The sequence below is a fragment of the Lichenostomus cassidix genome, chromosome Z, assembly GCF_008360975.1.
Source record: "Lichenostomus cassidix isolate B80296 chromosome Z, HeHo_3.0, whole genome shotgun sequence".
NCBI lineage: Eukaryota > Metazoa > Chordata > Aves > Passeriformes > Meliphagidae > Lichenostomus > Lichenostomus cassidix.
In genome coordinates, this window is record NC_139511.1 from 15,065,697 (window position 1) to 15,088,370 (window position 22,674).

Sequence of the window (22,674 nt, forward strand, 5' to 3'; positions counted from 1 at the left end):
CGCAGAGTGTGTGACTGAACGGTTTCACATCCAGCCGATGGCCAGTCACCAGTTATGTTCCTCAGGGCTCAGGACTGGACTCAGTCCTGTTTACTATCTTTACTGATGATGTGGATGAGGGGATCAAGTGTACCCTGAGTAAGTTCACAGACAACACTAAATTGAGCAGGGCTGTTGATCTGCTGGGGGTATAAAGGCTCTCCAGAAGAACCTGGACAAGCTAGATTGATGAGCTGAGGCCAGTGTGTTGGGGGGCAAGGGTTTACACTGGAAGATTTGGTGAGGAGGGAACAGTTCCACTCAAAGTTACCTTGCAGCTGGGAACGCTAAAAATGTCTTTGTAGGAAAACTCCATTTGTTATGCCTAATGTTGTTAATCCTCTGCCTGTTTTGAGAAGTTGAATTCCTGTGGAGAGATAATGCACTCTCACAGACATGCAGGAAGCCCTTTGATACACTGAGGGAGGCAGCTATCCTCCATCCCTGCTGCCAGCTTGAATGAACCAAGCCAAACAGAGCGTGTGACCCTGCATGTCTCTGCGGCCGGGCATTGTTAGCAAGGTAATGAAATAAAGCTACTCTTTCCATTTTGGCTGTGGTTTGGTGGTTGCCTTTGGTTAACGGTGTGTGTTGATTTACATACAACAGCATGAAGTTCAACAAGGCCAACTACCAGGTCCTGCACTTTCGTCATGACTACTTCATGCAGCACTACAGGATGAGAAAAATATGTAAAAACACACTGAGTCAAAATACCTTTTAGCTATCCTTTTTACTCCTGAACTATTTGTGTAGTGTATGTATCAGAGCAGACTGAAAAATGACAATACGAGATTGGCCAATAGGCAAAGCCTGGACACATTTAATATATGGGTTCTACTGGTTTTGTCTTTAAACACAGCTCCAGTGTTTATCAGTTAAGCAGTCAAGAAATAAAATAAACAGCAAGACAGCACATGTGTGAGCAAGACAGCACAAAGCTGGAAGGTTGAAAAAATTTACTGCACCTTTCTTATTCTGAACTATTCAAAAAAAGGGAGAAAATTGTTTATCAGAAGGATTAAACCACTGTTAGCTAAATCTTCTTACTCCTTGATTAGCTGGCCCTAGCTCCTTTCACTGTGCTCTTGCCTCAAAGAACTTCTACAAAGTTTAAAGCAGAGCTGAACTAACTCACTTGTAACTCAAATCTTAACTGTAGTTTTAATACCCACATATAAATTTACCCAATGAACATGCAACTTCCCAATCATAAAGGCAGTGTTTACCAGCACACTTACCTCCACGGTCCCGTGCAGCTAGATTCTGTCCTCTTCTTAGAGTAATGTCCAACTGGTACATTCTGGGTTCCCCAGGGGGAAAGTCTGCATTACTAGGTCCAAACAAATTTGTTCTCTGGGGAGGAAAAAAATAAAAATGCAATAGCTAATGTTACTAAAAGTTGCATGTAAGGTATATGTATATAACATCATCCTACTGAGCTAAGAAAAGGCCATATCCCACACCCCCCCTCAGAGCTAACACCCAGCACCAAGGAATCTGCCCCATCTCACCAATATGACAATTTCCAAGATCACTTAAAAAAAAAGAAAATACCAAAAAACCCCAAACCAACCAAAAAAACCAAACCAAACTGAAAAAAGAATTCTTTGATATAAGGGGGTTGGTTGGAAATAGATGGTCTTTAAGGTCCCATCCAACCCAAACCACTTGATGAGTCTATGAACCTCCACTTTTAGTTAGGTTCACATCTAGTCCTGGCCCACTAAATAAAGTAAGTTATAAAAACACAAAGCTAGACCTTACAGTACTGTTTGGACTGGTCATTACCAGTATCCTCAGATCTTGTGTGTATTCAATAGTGATAATCTGTGCATTGAATAAATATTCATGAATTAAGATTTTGTCATCTACTGAAGTACTTTGCAAGATAGGGGGGTTTTTCCCCCCATAGTTTTGGGGATAGCTGTGGTGGGGAAATAATCATAAAGACATTAAATGCAGCTGTAGTTCTGCATGCCAGGGCAAATATTCTTAGATTAGTTTAATTAGTATTATTATTAGTATTAGTATTAGTATTAGTATTAATTAGTTTATTTGTATAAAATGCATCCTAAAAAAACTACAATAAAGGAATCAGAATGCAAGGAACTCTCCAGACCTCTGGAGTGCAAGAACAACAAGCACATTTCTGTCCCAAAGACAAAGAAGAGAAATTGTATTTCTTAGTATATATAAGCTTTTGCAAAATAGTTTTTAACACATCTCTCTGTAAGTAGAATCCAATTACAGCACATGCTTGGAACACCACATTTAATTTTAAGACTAGAACAACTATATAAATTATACATTCACAGTACATATGAGAACTTCATCTGTTACACATTTTGAACACTATATTTACATATGCTTATGCTAGGAGCTAAATCTTTTAAGAGTAGTGCTATTAATATTTTATTATGTGATAATAAAATATTATCTCCAAGAAAAAAAAAAGCACGATAGAAATATTTCAAAATGTGTACCAAGTGCTTTACCATTTCAACAAGAAACAAATTTTATCTTCTTTCTTCCTACTAAACCTTTTTTTCTTTTCAAGGTAATAATAAAGCTAAAGCATGAAGGAAGACACAAAATAAAGGCATTTCAACATCTGATTTATTCTTGTTATTTCAGAGTCACAACTTCATGCCTTGGAATATTATAACCTTTACTGCCACACATGCACCACTGGCCAAAATGCACGCTGGCATGCTCACTGGTTTCACAGCAATGAGTGACAGAATGTTTGGCAGCAAAAAAAAGCAAACAGAAGAGTTTCCATCAAGTTGCTCTTCTTTTCATCTGCCTCCATGTCCTGATTTTGGAGCAAAAAAGTTTGCTTACACTTATTCATTTAAATCTAACACAAATTCTACTTCTGCAGCCCCAGTTGCAGAGCCTAAGACAGTACAGCAAAAAGAAAATGAAAACAAATTCTCCACTTCTCCACTAAGATTACAAATCCATTCATCAAGAAAGAAACTGCAGCTTTTTACCAGTTCTGCTACACATTGTCCTCTCCACATTTCTACCATGTCATTGTCCTCCCTTGTTTTATCACATATTAAAAACTTTCATATGTTCTCTTCTGTGAAAAACAACTATTGCAAACAAGCCAAATTCTTCTAGGGTTATAAGAAGTTGCTTCTTATGAACAAAATAGATCACCTACAAAGAATGAATTGCCAGCACCGGGATTTAGACTGTAAGTGATTCAAGGACTGAAGGAAGTCTTTGCTGTCAAATAAGAGTAATGGTGGGTAACTCTTTGTAGGATTTTCCTACTTTTACCCTTCTTTTCATCCTTAGGAGTACACGCCCTCAAGCTTTTTCTTAAGGGTTGTGTAACAGTTTTTTCATTAAAACATTCACCATTTATGCAATTCTAATTTCAGGAGAAATTAATACTAATTACTGTGTGAACACTTCCTTCCACCAAGAAGCAGATGTAACAGTCAGTGTGCAAGTACCCACCAACATCCCTTATGATCAAACATGTAACCCCCCTAAAGGAACAGGAGAACTAGATTGTACTAATGAAGTTGGAGCTCTTATTGGAAACCACACACAATGTACTCAAATGCTTAATATTGGGCAAGTAAATCATCCTCGGCCAATACCAAATGGGACAGGGTAGTACTGGATATGTGGAAATAAAACCCATAAAGTGCTTCCCCCAGGCTGGAAAGGCACTTGTACTTTAGCAGCCTTAGTCCCTAACATAACAAAAATTGATAACGACCATGTGCCCTCAGGACTATGGATAAGAAGCTATTCAGATCGTACAAAATGAATCTTTAATGCTGTAACTGAGGGACCAACTAAATTTTATGGTTCAGTATGGTGGTTTTTACCCTGGCTAAAAGTAAGTGAATTAGGAAAGACTATAATGAACTTTCCTGCTACCATAAAATACACAGAAAATCATACAACAAATGTCATTACTGCATTGCAGAAAGAAATTATGAGCGTGTCACAAGTTGCTAGACAAAAACAAATGGCATTAGACCTTCTCTAGGCATCGTAAAGAATATGCACTGTTATTAACACCAGTTGCTCTGTATACATTGATCAAAGTGGTAGAGCATCTACAGATGTCCATGAAATCTGGAAACAAACACAAATTTTACAATGCACAGTTCAAGATGACACTTCCTGGGGATCTGAAGAAATCTGGACCAAACATGGTTAGCCAGCTGGACTTGGTTAAAACATCTGTTTATAATCATCAACACAATAATTGCTGTGGGTGTTTTAGTTTGCATCATGATTCAGTGTAATGCCCTATGCTATAAAATGAAATACAAATATTAAGAGACTAGATCCCATAAGGAACTTAGTCTCAAGAAAAGAGGGGACTTGGTAAGGACAGTAGAACATAACATTTTACTGTCAGAAGGACAGTAGAACAGTCTTGGGGAAAGAGATAAAGGATGTAAACTTAGGCAAAGAGAAGTTGTGCAAAATGCAAGCAGGATGCCAGCTCAGCTCTACAAGGCTGACAAAGCAGACATTATGCAAAACAATATTGTGCTAACTCAAAAGCTGGGATTGAGGAAAAGCCACCTAAAAAGGACACTGGACATTGAAGAGCACTGAAGAACACCTGAAAAGGACCATATAAAGACTTTGATAAGGGGTGTGACTACGTAAAATAAAGTAATACATGTGCATCAAGTAAGCAGGGATAGCTGATGAATCAGTGTGTATGATTAAAGCATCTGCACACTGCTTGGGGCACTCAATTAGAGGAAGGATCCTCCAAGTGATCAGCGTGCTGCAATAAAGAATGCCTGATTTCTAATTACTCAAAACAATGTTAGAAGAAACTGTGTTTCTATCTCGCCAACTTTGGTATCAAGAATGAACCACCTTACCCTGGCCAAACACCGGAATAGGTTGCCCAGTAAGTGTCCCTGAAGATATCTGAAACTTGCTCCAACATTGTCCTGAGCAGTCTTGCTGAGAGAGCAAGAGGTTTGATTGGTCTGTCTCCAGCGGTTCCCACAAACCTCATCCATCCTGTGGTTTTCTACTGCTTTGAAATGACATAGTAAATAAAACATATGCTGACCTTAGCCACCTTTCCTCAGTACATTGTTTTGCCTTCCACTTCTGTTTGCCCTGATATGGCAGTGCAGCAGTTCAGAACTACCATCCCCTACACCCCTTACGAGCACACTATGTCCAAGACATCAAGAGACACATAAACCCTGAATTTTTCAAAATAAGCTTATATATATGTTTTGCATTTATGGTGCAGTGCTTCTAAAAGTTGTAACTGTTCTCTGAACATTTCAATCTTTTTCTGTAAAGAAACCCATTACTTTCAAAGGCACAGCAAGACATACTGTGTACGACTCTACAACCATGAAGCTGCTTTCTACATGCACTTGTGAGTGCATTTACCTGCACTCTCAAAAACCCTATGATCTTTTTCAAAAATGAAAAAAAGCATAATAACTTAAAGTCATCACAAAACAAATTAGATCTGGATTTCAGAAGAATTATTGCAGAATTACTCAGCTCTCAAGACAAGGAAAAAGACAGAGCAGTTCTGTGCGATTTTGGTTTTAAGAAGATTACTGGAACTTACGTGGCTTGTCTGAGCACATTTTTGCAAGTACACATGCACAGCACTCACAAACATATGACACATGCATGAAGTAATAGGGAAAAAAGAAGCAGTCTCTAAGGGGATGAAAATAACTCAGAAATACAAAAATCACATACTATCTTCCTGCCCAAAATAGACCCTAAATTCCGTAAATTGTTGACTTGTGAGGCATTAAATTCATATCTGCATTTCCGTTTTCCGTTTTCCAAAGTCTAAGTCTCTGACAGATGCAGCACTACACTCATTTCTGACAGCTAGCATTTCTGTCATCTCTAGGAAAACTTGCACTGTCACACAAAAAAATTCTCTCACTTGCCTGAAGAGTGCAGAATTGCACAGCAAGTGATATCAAACATAGCAGATGAAAGATCATTCGACTGGGAACCAGAGACACATGTCACATACAAATCAAAGATGATCTGTGAACAATTGGCTGTCTCCATTTCAAAATGAGATAAATATCTGAAGTCAACATAAATTTCATCATAAATATGCATCATTCACTTGAAAAAAATAATCTCCAATCATTGCATTTAAACTTATACCATCCTTGTTTTCACAACAGAAAATAATACTAAAATATTCCTACCCTAATTTTCCCTATTATTAATCTTAGTTAATTATATAAGTACACATGAACACATTTTATGTCCTAGAAGTAGTTTTTTATTTAAATTATATGACAAAGTTATATTTTGTATTTTAAGAAATATATCAGAACATGTCACTTGAATTATTTTGAATTAATTTTAGAGCAAATACAGCAACATCAGTAAGAGACATCAGTAAGACAACACTGAATGGCTTCTAAGATGAACTTCCTTAGTGCTTTGTGCCTCACATGGATATCTGCAAACCTGAGTTAGCCTTCTGAGCTGGCAACTGCTCAGCAATACTGCTCACCTCCAGCTGGTAGCAACAGCTCTGCACAAATATCATTTGCCTACTGATGCAGCTACTCAGAATGAAAGTAACATAAACCTTGCTTCAATTTAGCTTGAAACTTGAATATGGAAAGTGAAATGCCTTTCCTTAAAATCTCTATGTATCTTATACATTTTGCAGTGATGTAAGCTTTATGGATATTTAGAAAACACACAGCAGACTGCAGCCAAATGGGCAAACCACTTTTTTCAGGAATTAATATTTTAAACATTTAAATAACTAATTTAGTACATATTATTAATGACTGCAATGAAACACCAAGTCTTCCCTCAACAGCATCTTGCTGGATAAAAGAAGACTTTGGTAGAACTATTTATCTCATAGCACATAGTAACCAACCTGCACCCTAGTCTTGGTCAGTCTTATACCTTCATTGTAATTTTAGCTGGTTTTGTAATTTCAAAATGGTGGAGTTAAATATCCTTTTGGCATTCACTTCAAAGCTAAAAAAACACAAAAATGAAATAATTTTAAAAATCACTCCTAAAGGAAAAAACAACATATATCAGAATCACTCTCCTCAGGAAAAAGTGATGGTTTTTGAAGGATCAGTGTAGCTTTTGTGGCTTCACATACACACAGATACTGCCCATACCCATCTCATTTAATTATTCTATGCCTCATTTTTGACCACTGCAAGCAGCATAGTAATACTCCCCTACTTTGCAATGAAAGGTGAAGCATTCAAATTATTGCTGTGAGAGGGTCCGCGAAAGGAATAGTAACATCTGCTATTTCCCTGACTACAGCTCTGGAGAACAGTGAATTCATTTTTAAGTATCCCATATATTGCTGTTCTCATTTAAAGGCACTTTTGAAGAACCTCACATATTTTCCATAGAGTAAAAGGAAAAGTATTTGTTTGTAGGAAAAAAACAATACAGAAAGAAGAAATTCTAAGATGTGGTTTATAAAGCAATGACATCTATCACAGCTCTCTGCCTTCAAAGCAGTAAACCCCATCTGTTCCAAACTAATACTAAAATACAGGTTCTTATATAGGATCAAAGTCCATTTGGCAGGATCTCTTTGCAGAAGTGGCTTGAAAGATGGTAAAACAGCCATCACTTTTCATGAAGACAGAAGAAAGCACTTTGCCACTCAAGATCATAACCATCTGTTGAAACAGGGGTGCTGCTGCTGGGGACCCATCCCAGCAACCTACCTGTGGATAAAACACAGATGGACATCACCAAATTTCCCATCAGGTGCACTCTCAGGAAGGTAGCCCCCTTTTCACTGATGCCTCCTTAACTCTCAATCATCCAATCAGTTCCAGCCACCACTCTCCTGGGCCTTCATGCTGAGGACTGGTCCCAAAGCCACTCGGTCCCAAAGCCACTCATTACTTCTCTTGCAGACTAACAAAGGGGCAAAGGAAATGAGTATGGACTGAGAAACACCATCCAGAGTGCTCTAATGCATGCCTGGATAAAGATGTATGATACCAAGAACCCCACACTACAGCATACGCACAATGGTGGCATCACCCTCACAGTGAGTCTTTTGGTTTCCTTTTTTGAAATTTTCATAATGTGCCTGTCTCCTTAGTTCATAGAGACAAATGATGATATATTGTTACACTAAAAGAAGTTTTGCAAATGCTGGTTTTGAAACCCTGCTAAAATGGATGAGGGATCAGTCATTTGGAAGGTAAACCAGGTCTCATAGCACTTTGCTATGAGAAATTAAGCAGCACATAATGGACCCGTGACACTGACAAACCGTGTTTCAAATGTGTATTTTCTGCTGAAACTCACAAAAGAAAAACACCTCCTGCAGAATCCATGGGCACATTTCACGTCCATTACTTCACTTTTGAAACTATCACCTGAAAAAGTTCGTTACTTAGACCAAGAAATAACAAACTGTGGTTACCTACATATCAGTCTATTCATTTGAGTAAAGCATTGTATATTCATCTGCAACATTGGAATAATTTATTTCAGTTGTTTCACTAACACGCCAGCAGTGTTATTATTTTTCAGAAAACTGTATCTTCATGAGCAGCATCCAGTTTCCCAGAGTTTGCTGCACCATTCAAATGAAAAATACTACCTGCAAGAATTTTGTAATGCTATTTCCTGATTTAACATTCTAAATTAATATCCAAATAATGAGATAGGTCTTGTTAGCATTGGTATGATACGGGGAAAATAATTTTTAGTTGAAAAAAAAGCTATTTTAACACTGTAATGTTTGATTAGGAGGATGCAAGCATACTACATTAAATATTAAAAAGATATGTACTGTATTTCTTTCAACTCAAGAACTCTGTTTAGTGGGATAGCGATTTTTCCTTAATTTCACAGAATGCAGATACTGTCACTGCTGATGAACTCCTCTTCACAGGTAAATTTTGCAGCACTGGGGCTGTTCTGTGTGCAGCAGAGCAACTTTTCAGGCTGCAGAACTGCAGGTAGAGAGAATGCCACCAGTTCTTCTTCCTTCCTTAATTTTATAGTCAAGAGACAGACTGGCAAGCACAACCATTAATGACAACAGTTAACTACAAATAATGACACCAAAATTATGGCACATCTCATGTGAATAACAGAGGCTAGTCAAACTACTAAAGCAAATTTCCCTGTACCCTGAGTAATGCCTCCGGTTCTTCTCTGCCTTAATGACAGCATACTTCATTCTCTCATAGTTTTAATGCAAAAACTGACCTTGGTAGTTCAATTAAGGTGAGTGGTTTAGATAATAGTCTATTTGCTATTTGGCTGAGAGTGCACTGTTTTTGAGACCCTACTATTATAATTTTCAGATACTGTGCTTTAAACTTTTGAGGAGAACTGGTATGTAGTATTTCATAAATTAATAAGTTTTGTCAACTTGAAGCATCAGCTTCCTTGTATAATATTTTTTTTAATTTAGCAAAAGAATAGCATTTATGGCAATTCAACACTGGTGGAACAATTAAAAAAAATTCATAAACTGAAATCACCATGTCCTGTTTTTAATTCTCTCTAATTTTTCTTGTGGTCAGTATAGACACACTGAGCTCTGAAGAGCCGTCCTGGAATAACATCTGGTATTTACCACACTGTAAGAAAATCAAGCTAACAGCAATTTTATGCTTCTACTGCTTGTAGAAAGGGAGCAGAGAAATAAAACCTATGGAAAAAGCTGTCTCCACAGCAAATTTGTGCTTGCATTCAGATGGAAATGTTGTTCCTATCCTTTCCACCCGACATAGTCTTTTAACAACTTCACATAACTTAATGTGTATGTAGTTTACAAATGAGACAAGGGAGTAATGCAATGGCACATTCATCCTGAACACAAAATTAATTTTTGCTTGAACTCAAAAATATGTATCCTACACCAAAACATACATTACAAGCACATGCACTCGAGAAAGAGTCACCATGTCCCAGGTTACTCAAAATGAAAGCATACTGAACATCTTTTTCATCTAAAAAGAGCACCTGTTCCTTTAAAATAGGGCTGGATTATGCAAATTATGCATTTTGATGCATTTAAAACTTAAGTCTAAACAGGGCAGTGATAAAAGCTAATGGAGTTCTTATTTATTTGTCTTTCTAAGATTACATTTACTTACCCTCAATTAGGAATTTACTTTCATTGTTCATATACAGTGAAAGATGATACCATATTTATTACCAACTCCTGAAATACTCCTCCAGACCCTTCTGGATTACATATATTTAAACTCATTCTAGAGCTTCATTACCAAATCAAATCTGTTCACACCTGTGAGACAACCAAAGAAATATTTCAAAGATTTTGGTTGCACTTCTACCTTGCTGTATAAACCTGGCAATCTGCTCAGTATGCATACAGACAATGCAATACCATGAGAAACATCCCTTGCCAGCCATGAACACCCTGGTTCCGAAATCAGGAGCTCAAAATTGGGCACAGATTAACAACTCCATGCTAACATACACAGAAATGACCCTTGGGCCTAAAAATGATATTTTTTTGCATTGCTCTTTGATGATCTATAAAACTCTACAGTGACACATAAATGGGAGGAGCTTATTCAGGACAATACTTGCATTCTTTTACATTCCCCATAAAGACACTCTTGGGACTCACAATCACCATGCAAGACTTGGCTAATACCTCTTTTCACATCTTTACAAAAATGAGATAAAGCAATCTTACCAGCTGAAAGATCTGGCAACATTTCTGGCAGAATTCACATCCCATTTGCTTGGGTTATTTTTTTCCTGCCCTCTGGATTGGAATACTTACAACATGCTCACTATTTTTCTTGTAATTTCCTTAGGGCAGACTTCTTCTCTGTATTTCTTCTCCCCACTCTCATATCTTTCTTGTCATAAAAATTCTTAGTGGAAGAAACCTATTTTGATAGCAGCATGACAGACAAGCTACCACAGCCCTTTAGATTTTCTTCAGCTATTGTACGGAAATTACAGCTTTCTTCCTGTAATTGAAGAACTAACTTTTTGCAGATGTATTTGACAGTCAAACCCATAGGTTTTTTCTTTGGCAGCACAAGTCACAAGATTTTGCCCTGAAGATCTGAAAAAGTCAGTTTGCCCTCTAGTAACACAAGTGGAAACCACAGCTAACATGCAGCAACACAAGCTCAGATAAAATCCTTACTCTTTCCATGTTAAGAAGCACATACTTATGGAAATGGTACTCCTCATAAAGAATAAATCCTAATGCAAGCACTAATATAGAATTTATTGATTTTATTATATTGATCCAAATTAGAAATTATCTTACTACAAATTCTAGTTCTATAAACACAATCTTGAACTCCATTGATTCTCCATTTTAAAACACACAGTCTCAAAATGCATCAGTACTTTGTAACACAACTGGAACTCTCAGTATCTGATGCATGAAGATGGGGTTGAAGTTGGTGCAGAAAATCAGAGGATGCAAACCTGTGTAAAACATGTGTACACACTTGCACTTCTGACGATTTCTTCTTTCTAACAATCAAAGTCTTTGTTAACTAAGGACTCATCAAAGATGATACAGAAGAGAATTTAATTTAGTACAAGGTCTTGCATAATCTGAAAGACAATTAAGGATTTTGGAATAAGTATTTGTTAATGTAAATGAGAGACTATCCACTCACAGTTACATACTTAATGTGCTAAGGGAGCTGTTAAGGAATATATCTGGTGTAGGCAGCTCAGTTTGCAAGCTGCAATTTCGAGATACACACTGAGATGCATGCTGAGCTCTGGATGAGAGTCTTGCTGAAGACAAAAATTTGGTGTAAGCAGACTCCTGAGAACTGAGACTGGTTCACACCTCTCATTTTAACCACCAAAAATGCCCAATGTTCTACCTTCATAAGCAGGCAGCTTCTGTGTTTGTGCAGGTCTCTTTTCCACAATTTAAAAATACTTTTAACAAATATTATGACTGAGTGTACATTTCAGATGTCAACTAAACACGTGTTATGACAGATATTTGGCTATAACAGAATCCTAAATTAAGACAGAAGGAAAAAGGCCCAGAGAGTGGCAAAACAGGTGACACTTCAGCTACAAAAAAAAGCCATACGGAGAAAAAAAAGAAGTCTGTGCTAATCTAAAATAGCCTTAATTCATACTAAAGCAACTAAAAGTAGAGGAGTTTCAATAGCTCTATAGAATTGTGCACATCATCTTACAGAATACATCATGTTCTCCATACACACTATTTATAAACTTTGATCAGTTCTGGAAACACAGTTGTTTTAGCAAACAGCTCAGACAGCAGAAATATCTCATTCACCTAAAATGCCCCGTCACATCCCTTGACTTAATAAAGGGGGTTATACTTTGACTCTTACTCTAAAGCTGTCTTCTTCACTACATCAAAGACATGACCACCATGAAAACATCTCAGTTAACCTTCAGGACTCATCTTTCAAAATAACCACAATTAAGAGGATGAAAGCAGGGACACAGCCACTAAATAAAAAGGGACACAGAAATTGTTAGAAGTAATACAAAATTCATAAAGATAGCTCCTCTAAATCAATCTGATATCAGATTTTAATCTTTGTATTAAAGTGCAACATTCTGTGTAATTTTGAGTACAATTTTGACTACAGAAGGCCATTATAGATACTACTGTATAGCACAGAGGTAAGGAAGAAGACAGTTGAGGCTCTTCCTTTGTATGTGGCAATTTGTCTCCTTTTTGGAGAAAGACCAGAAGTGCCCATTTCAGATGCAGTGTGGGTTTGTAAATTCTAAGGACACGTCTCTGACATCCAGCTCTGCAGAGGTGCAGAGGTGCATAAGTTTCTTGTGAAGAAGATATTAACAATGATATGCTAATATTAAAAAATAGGTTAATACTAACTATTAGATGTCTCACTAAAGTCCATCTGTATTATACAGAGTGCCAAAATGTGCCACTCAGGACTGTTCTTTTTGGTAGGCACTTCTGGAATTTGCAGTAAACATTCTCAAGAGCCTTTAAGAGCTCCAGTGACTTTTGGAATCTATGTATATTGTTTAATCGTGTTTACAAAGCTCCAGAATCAGAACTGTTACTCTTTCATCTATCACATTTCAATTTTTAGGGACTATAGGAACAATGTATGTGCAAAACCATAAAATTAATACATTACTAAAATCTATTTTCTATACCAAGTCTTATTCTTGAAGATGGGAATAGGAATTTTCTCATTTAGCTTGCATACTATTTATTTTCAAAGAATTTCCCTATGATTGTCTGTTTTGATTTTTTGTTTGTTTGTTTTTTGTTTGTGTGTGGGCTTTTTTGTGTGTTTGTTGTTTGGAGGGGTTTTTGTTGGGTTTTTTTGGGGGAGGGGTTTCTGGGGGGGAGGGCTGGCAGGGTATTCCTTTCCATAATGATTTCTCCAAAATAGTCAAACTGCAGGATTTATTATGAGCTCTGGAGGAAGACTGGATCCAAGAGGTTTTCATAATTGAACAGACTAAGCAAAACTTTGATTTAGTAAAATAGCCATTTCCTGGTCTGGAAACCTGAAGACGAGCTCATTTTTGTATTCATGTAAAAATACATTTATTAAGAAGATTTCCCCAGGCTTCCTCCCAAATCTGTGCTGTATTTAGGACATCTTTATAAATACAAATATTGAAGGCAGACTGTTGGAGACAACGATATATCAAATAGTTGCTTCAGTGCTTTTCAAAGCACAGTGATTGCAAAGTACAATGTGTTTTCATTCCCTGGAACACCGCAGACTTTCCAGGAAGAGAACAGAGATTGCAAATCCTCTTCATCTCCTCTAGTGAAGTACAGCACTTGGAAAAGGGCAATTTTAATGTGCTGCACTTTAGGATGACATTTTAACTTGTTCTTTTAGTTATGAAGGCATACAATTTGTACAAACAGTTAAATCTCAGGAAGAAGATGGCTTTTTGCTGAAATGGGTCCAAAACTTATCACACTAGTAATCATTTTTCAAAGGTCTTTTAAACATGTTAAGTGCATGTATTTGCACCTTTTCTTGAAGAGAACTTAGGTTTTATTTAGAATGATAACTTTCCTCTCCAGCTTTCATTGATCCTGATGCACTAATTAGTCAATTAATTTATCAAATAAGACTTAGAACACATCAAAGGACCAGCACAGGTAGTTTGTTTTGTGGTCACACAGCAAGCTTAAATTTGCACTTGCAAGTACACGATTTTGTTCAAGAAATAGACAAAACACAGGAGAATTCTTGCTACAATTAGCAGTTATTACTAGACAAAATAAGACTTAAGTCATCTACAGCACATAAGAATTTCCTTCAGCATGAAGGCTGAATTTAGACCCTGCATACAGAAGTGCATTGCAGTCTCATGACGGGCCCTCCAGACCCTCCAAATCTGCCACCTATCCTGGAGGGTACCTGCTCTCAGTTGCTACTACTGCTGTTCTTCCGAAGTAGAGACAAAAGCACAGACCCTCTTGCTTGCCCTGAAGACTGTGTCCTGCCTCTGCAACCCCTGCAACCAGCTACTTTCCTACCCAGTGCATCTGGCAGTGTCAGAACTCTCTGAGCCTTTGGCTTTCAGAGCCATTTGAAAAGTGCAGGATGTGGCTGTGATGACAGGAACTTCCTTTCATAACACCATCACCCACAAGGAGAGACACCTTGCCTCATCCACAGGGTCCGCACAAGGGACTCCAGTCCCACTGCTCTACCCACAGATCCTGCCCCGAAGACCAGCCAGGGGGACCACCAGCCAGAGCTCCTACTGCAGAAGATGTGCAGGGGGAGGAAAGCAGTTGCCCATGGCCCATTTTTAGCTGGCTCCTCCAGCTTACTTTAAATTTCTGTTCTGGGACAGGAGATTGGAAGTCAGAACTACCTTCTAAAAGGCATGCCATTCTGTCAATTAGTAACAGCATCCTGCGTTCTTGCTTGCACTGTTTTTTCCCCCAACCTTAAGCCTGATCTGTACAGAATGAGATTGATTTGATTTAAACTGGCACAAAAAGTCAGGAGGGAGAATGATATTATAGAGAAGATATAGACAGACAGACAGACAGACAGACAGACAGACAGATAGACAGATATAGTTCTTCTATATATAAAGACAGAGACAACTCTCATTAGACCTAGTTGCTCAAACGGATGGAGCAGCCACACTTCTCTGGGCAACCTGTTCCAGTGCCTTACCACCCGCACAGTCAAGAACTTTTTCCTAGTATCTAATTTAAATCTACCCCTTGTCACTTTAAAGCCATTATCCCTTGTTCTGTCACTTCATGCCCTTCTCAAAAGCTCTCCTAAAGTATTTTTCAGTACCTAAAGGTGCTACAAGATCTCCCTGGAGACCTTCTCTTCTCTAGGCTGAACAACCCCAACTCCCTCATCCTGTCTGCATGCAGTATACCTTCCTAGAATAATGCATCAGGACCAAGAATGTGAATTCAAGAACGTGACTGAATTACTTAAATCCTAATTGCCTTTCAAATTCTCACAGAAATCACTTGCCCCCACATGAAAACTGACACTGTTGAGAAATGTGAGAGAATAGCAGGTTTTTCTCCCCCAAAGAACAGAGAACTAGAGCTGTGTAAGAAACCACCAGGTGCCAGAAATACTTTCAAGAATTGCAACTTCTTCATCCAAATCCACTAATTCATGGTATGTATGTATTTTACATACATACATAAAAAAGAGAATTCAATAAAAATTGGAATATGTTTCTTAAATTACCATTTTGTTTGATTTTTCAGTGCATAAATTTTACACTAAACATATACTGCAACTACCAATATTTCATATGAGTTATGCTAACTCACAGTAACAGTCAGTTACCAATGCTCCACTAATGATAATTTGACCAAACCCATAGCACTACTACCATTTCTCTGTTCCTAAAGGCACAAAAGAGGCACATTTGATTTCCTAGGATTTTTCTATTATTTAAAAGTCAAATTTATTCTCCCTGTCCTCTTTCTAGTCACACAAAAAGTCATTTATTTGAAGAGTTACTCTCAGTATCTGAAAAAAAATGTAAGAGAAGTTGAAGTGAAACTACATCCTTCTTTTACCTGAAGATTATACCTGCCAGTCATGCAAAAATCACCCATCTTATTGTGACCCATCTTACTGTGAACAGATGTTGAAATACACAAGGAAAAGCACATATTAACAATCCAGAGCTTCTATTGATTATATCTAGGAATACAGATATACAGTGACAGTACTCGTGAAATATTATTTTTAAAAACAAAAAAATAAAGGCTTTGCCACCTCTGTACATTTTTCTTGCAGTACCAATTTATTTGGAAAAAAATCCTGTGATAGCAACGGAAGTACACAGCAGTAAAATACTGCTGGATAGGCACAGTTTGAACACTTCCCACTCAATGCACAAGCTGTCACATTGCTCAGGATAGTTTCACATAAGCCTCACATCGGAAGGACACCTAATCTAAGAAAAATAGATAGGTAATAGATTGGTAGATAATAAGTAATGAAATTACAAAACCTATACATTTTAAATACCAAAATAAGTAGTCAACAGCCTGTTTTACAGTTTGCAACCCAATGTGTTCAAAATCAATATATGTACCTTGCAGTCAATGCAAGCAGCACCTTGTAATACAGATGCAACAGTTGTGTAAATGCTTTCTAAAGAATATACAATCTTAGATGTCTTGATAGAGCCCTTCGTGAAACTAAAAAGAAAAATCAAGGAAGAAATGTTTTGTCTATGCTCTAGATAACACTGGAATTTTCTTGGATGGGAAAACTGAGTTTATTCCAAAGTTGTGGTGATGGGAAGCAAAGAAAAGACAGTGTGATGGACAGATGACAGCAACAATAAGCAACCTTAATGATTTGTTCCAGCCTTTCATTAGGGTAAAATGAAGTGGATAGTTTGGCACAGGACTACATTTGCTTCTGTTATGCTTTCAACTTCCTTTCACTAAGCGCTGCTCCACTCCAAGCATTTCAGCCTGTCACTCACAAGGCTTACATTTTATAGCATAAAACTGGGCTAAAGAAGAAAAAAAAGTAATCCATAGCATCAGTTATCACTCATATTGGCAAAAAAGTGCCTGTATTTTTTTTTCTATTTGCAAAATGCTTATACATACTTGGCAGAACTTTCAAAATTACAATATAAATGTAGAATGGTTATAGAAGCTTGCACTAGTTTTTGGGTTTGTTGTTTTTGTTTAATTTTTTTACTCTGAACATCTTTTGGACATCCAGAAATTAGTGCTTTTTTGTAGTAGCAAACCAAAATTTTGCACTATTCATTAAAGATTTTAATACATGTTCCAATAATTTGTTCATTACTTTCTGTATTTTTCATTAAAGTAATAAGACTTTTACATCCTAAGTAACTAAGCAGAGAAAGACTATATAAAATACGCTTCAGAAGTACAGTTTTAAGAGATGCATCTATTTGCAGTGACAATCAACCAATAGGTTTGCATCACTCCTTGACCAAAATAGCTCTCAAAGGCAAACAAGTCTCACAGAACCAAGCTGAATTGTCTGTATTAAGTCCACTTGAAGTATCGGAGAGGGATGGCAAGAAAGGAACTGCCAAAACCCAGGAAATTTGCAGGAGTCTGTTACGAGAGACTGGAGTCTTACATTGCAGTGCTAACAGTCAAGACACATATTGGTTTCCCAAATGCTACTCAACAAACTGCTTTTGTTTTCTATTATTTCATCTGGAATACAATTAATGATGAAGGGGAGTTTTTGAAGGGAAACATTTTAGTTTGATCTTGTAGATAACAACCTGAAGACTCACTTTAAAAAAAACCGGGCTGTAGTCTATGAGATATATCTATCAGCCAAGGACTGAATTTCTAACTCATCTTCCAATTCAAATATTGAAATAGTATCATGCAGGGGAAAACAACAGTATGGAGTAATTCTTCACAAGCATTACTTATCCTACTACTATTTTCCCACCTTTATTCTAACAGTAATACTTAGTTAGGATTTCTCATTTCAAACAAATACATACTTATGTGGACACACATAAGTTACATGTAGAGTAAAACATTTCCAGAAAGCTAATATATTTTTCCTGGATCCTGTTATTATGTACATTCTAAACATTGCTAGCTTTGGGCCTTAAATATTAGTATCTGTCTCAATACTTCCCGTGTAGTCATTTCATTTGGATTTTTTTAAAATTCCATCATTTCTAAGAAGGGAAAAAGACAATTTGGAAAATCACTGTCCCTTAGCTTAACACATATTTGACAGTTGGCCTTACAGATGGCAAGTACACACAGTAGACAAATAAAGCACACTGAATTACTCCACAACTTTATTTTGTATGGACGAAAGCAGCTAACACATAAATAAAGATCAACTGGCTTCATAGAATATTGAGGTTATGTGGAATCTTAGTCCACTGCAGATACTTTGCATGTCCTTCAAGCAAATGCCCAGCTCTGCAGAAAGTTACATAAGCAAATGCCTCAGTCGATGTGTGGAGGAAAGAGTCCAGTTGACTACATCTCATATGAAATGAGAGTGATAGCCTAGATATATTCCACATGGATTTCATTCTGCAGAGTGCTAAGAAACAGCACTCATCTCAGCAATTAGACACGAACACCCCTCACTGCTGTTATGCATTAGTGAAATCTTAATTTATTACATGGCACTGACCTCCTCTTAGCAAATAAAAGTCATTACCAAAGCTATCACTAAGATGACCATTTTAGAGTACTATCCAAAAAGAGTCTCAGATGTCTGGCAAGAAAATATGTCATCTATTACACCCATCTAAACTTCTATGTTACTTTTCATACTAATGATAGAATGTGTTACAGTTTGAAAAATATTGCAAGCATTTTTTTCTTTCACATTCTTAATGCTTTAAAAGTATAGTCTTTTTTCCCTATGTATTAGGAAACAGAGAATAACTTTTCTGAAAACAGACATCTGTAGTGAAAAATAAGATCCATCAGAGGAGGACTGCCTTTTACTAGGCGTCAAAAATCTCATGCCTAAATTAAAATTGCAGCTCTAAGAAGATAACACTGAAATCACTGAAATGGTATTGCCATGTAACTTAAATCACCAGCATGTTTTGTCAGTCAAACAATACTCAAATATATTCAAGCATGAAAAAAGGATGCAGAATGGCTGTTAAACATTTTAAGCTGTTATTCAGGGGTCTCTTCTTCATGTGCAGCTAAAGTTAAGAATGAAAAAGCTGAATGCTGAAAGTATGTAAGTTCACATCAAGATTTTGGAGATCATTTTACAAGAACGAGAAGACGCAAATAAAACCATGAACTTGTACACCAAAAAATTATGTCAGTAGTCTTAAAAATCTGAGACAAACCAAAGTGTAAATTTAACTTATGCACAGAAATTCTTGAGTGCCCATATACATATACATGTACTTACCTGATATTACACTCATTAAGTAGTACCATACAGTTAATAACCTTGGTGCCCAACAAATAAACAACTCTATCATTGCATTAGATTAGATAGTTTCTTCCATTAAATCTTGCCTAACAGAAGAAGAATCATCAGGAACCTACATCCCAACATGTTCCAATTTTATCACCAAATTATAGAATTAAACACAATGGGGAGAATATTTCTGTGCCTTGTTTTTCTTCCCTGTCAACATTAATTCACTTGTATCTCAGTAGTCACCCATGTTAAATCATTCACATCTGTAAACTCTCAGCTCAATAATATCACCTCCTAAGGCTCTGTAACCTTTTGGATTCTCATCTTCACTGTGCATAGATCAGAACATAATTAATTATCTCAGATCTTGGCCAAATGTCTTCTAGCCAATTTTCTATCTGCAACTAAGATTTAAGATGAGTAACAGTCTTAATATATTTCATCTGCAACTGCCTGTTTTTTCATATTCTTCTCCTGCATTGCTCCTATTTACAGAAACACTTTCTTGAGTTTTAGAAAAGTTTACTGAATGAGAGTGAAAAAAGCACATTATTTTGCAGGTTATACTTGAATCCAACCAGCAGATGAAAAGAAGTAAGAAATTAGAAGGGAATGGTACTGATTTTCATAATTGCTTTAAATAATCTTGTTTTTCCTTCTATATGAAAGTCTGCAAGCCATTTTAATCACAGAAAAGAAGGTAACTTAAACAGAACTTGTCTTTAAATCAGTCCATTATTTTAGAGAAATATACAGTGTAGCAAATAACCAAGCTGTGTCTTACATTAAAGATGTTACAGGAAACAAAAAAACTCAAAGATCTGTTTGTAGTGATTTTCCTTAAATTCCATTATTCTTTCTCCATACTTTTCCTATGTACCTATATAAAAGTGATTATTAAAATCGCTGAAAAAAACTATGTGCGTTTTTCACACTGGATATCAAATGCTCACTCATATGCACACAATACTGAGAATACGCCTCAAACTTGTTAACAGAAGAAAATCTTCTCATGAGGCAACTATTAAGTCATTACAATGGTTCTCTTTCTACCCACACTGCATTTAATGAAGTTATTTTAAGTGTCTATGAAAAATCATGAGAAAAGATCACCAGATTTCATAATTGCTGCTTTGCTTCACTGTATCCACACTGTACTACCTCCACTCATCTCAAGACTTGCTTCAGAGTCAATGTCCCGATTCTAGATGCTCCGGCAAAGACTATGCCTTGAGCTATGAGGCAAGACACCTACAGTGCTCCCACCCTCCAAGACCTTTAGTTTAAAGCCTCTCTGATCAAATTGACCAACCTGCTCCCTTGCCCTTTTTGGACAGGTGGATCCTATCCCTCCCTAACAGGCCACAATCATTAAAGCACAACCCACTGTCATAAAAGTCAAAACCCCTCTACACAGCACCAGCCAGAAAAAACAGACATTGATCTGCATTATGTATCTGCTTCTGACTGTTCCTGTTTCTCTCCTCAGTAGGGTGGATGAGAACATGACTTCGGGACCAATATTTTTTCACCTGCCTCACCAGGAGGCAGGCTTCCTTTATCCTGCCTATTTTTTTGCTTGCAGCATCATTTGTACCAACATGAAAAAGTAATAGCAGGTAGTAGTCTGTGCTCTTGACAAGCTGGGGTACCCTCTTGGTATGGGCTGACTAGGAAGGTGATGGAGTCACCATCTGTATATTAGCCCCCATGCCCAATAATGAATGGAGGTTGTCCTTGTCCCTCCTTTTGCTGTTAATGTATTTTAAAAAATATTATTTATTATTCTTCTCAGAAGTGACAAGATTACATTCTAATTGGGCTTTTGCCCCTCTAATTTTCTTCCTACATGACCTGGCAACATCCTTTAACAGTTCTTGAGTTGCTTGCCCCTCTTTCCAAAGGTGACACACTCTCGTTTTTTCTTTTAGTTCTTTCGAAAGCTCATCCAGGTTAGTCATCTTTGCTGTCGGCTTGTCTTTCAGCACACAGGGACAGTCTGCTCCTGTGCCTTCAAGACTTTTTTCTTGAAGGAAATCCATCCTTCCTGGACCCCTTTGGTTTTAAGGGCTGTTTCCCAAGGTACTCTCTGAATTAGTCTCTTGAAAAGACTGAATTCTGCCCTCCGGAAGTCCAGAGTGGAAGTTGTATTGATGCCCCTTTTGTTTCACCCAATATTGAGAACACTATTATTTCATGGTCACTGTGCCCCAGACAGCCTCACACCACCACATTTCCCACCAGCCCCTCTCTGTTTGCAAACAGCAGGTCTAGCACAGCCTCACCCCTGGCAGGCTTGCTCACCAGCTGTGACAAGAAGGTCTCCTTCATACACTCCAAGAACCTCCTAGACTGCCTCTCTTCCACTGTGTTGAGCTCCCAGCAGATACCTGCCAGGTTAAAGTCTCCCACAAGAGCAAAGGCTGGCAATCTTGAAACATACCTCCAGCTGCTTATAGAATAATTCATCCATCTCTTCATCCTGGTTGGATTGGACTTCTGCTTAAATCCAAAAATTACACATTTTACAAGCTAAATTTAAAATAATGTAAGTATGATGAGTAGATAATTGCTCACTGGAGCTTCAAGGCTCAGTTTTTCATGGATCTTACTTAATTAGCAGGCACTATGAATTCCTCATGTGAGCATGACATTCAATATCTCTCAATTCAAGGTACTGCAGGAAACCCAATTAGAAAAAAATAAAACAATAAAAAATCAGATCATTGCACTTAATGCATTGCTGTTGACACTGGTAGCATATGTTCTCTAGCATTTAATTATAGTACTACAAGTAACAATGATCCTAAAATTCAGATTAGGCACAATAAATTAATTTAACATAAATTAATCAGTGAGGTTAAAAACCATTGTGGGAGACTGAATCTGTCAAGAGCATAAACGAGCAACTAGAATATTCATGATTCAAAAATTAATATAACACCATTGCTGCATTCAGAATGTGATATTATTGGTGTATTTTTACATGGACTAATTTTACAGCTCAGTTAAACTGTGCTGAGATTTGTGCTTTTTGCTTGAGAGAACATTGTAGAACACAAAGCTTTTTGAATTTGGAAAGATATAGGGAGCTAAGGAAACTGAAAAAACAGGCCATTAGATTCTAGTCTTTAATGAAAAATGACAGTAATTTTCTCTAATATTTATTTATTTCTTCTCTGATTTCATTGCCCATACCTTTCCAGACAACTTTAAC

At 37.1% G+C, this 22,674-nt stretch overlaps 1 protein-coding gene across 6 annotated transcripts in view; it reads right to left on the reverse strand.

Moving 5' to 3' along the window:
• Positions 1-22,674, reverse strand: part of MCTP1 (multiple C2 and transmembrane domain containing 1) — a 215,131-nt gene that overhangs the window by 162,000 nt on the left and 30,457 nt on the right. For all 6 annotated transcript variants that reach the window (XM_085041938.1, XM_085041937.1, XM_085041936.1 and 3 more), the window contains exon 2: positions 1,281-1,395. In XM_085041938.1, coding sequence (XP_084898064.1) covers positions 1,281-1,395 — 115 coding nt within the window. The remainder of the gene's footprint in view (positions 1-1,280; positions 1,396-22,674) is intronic.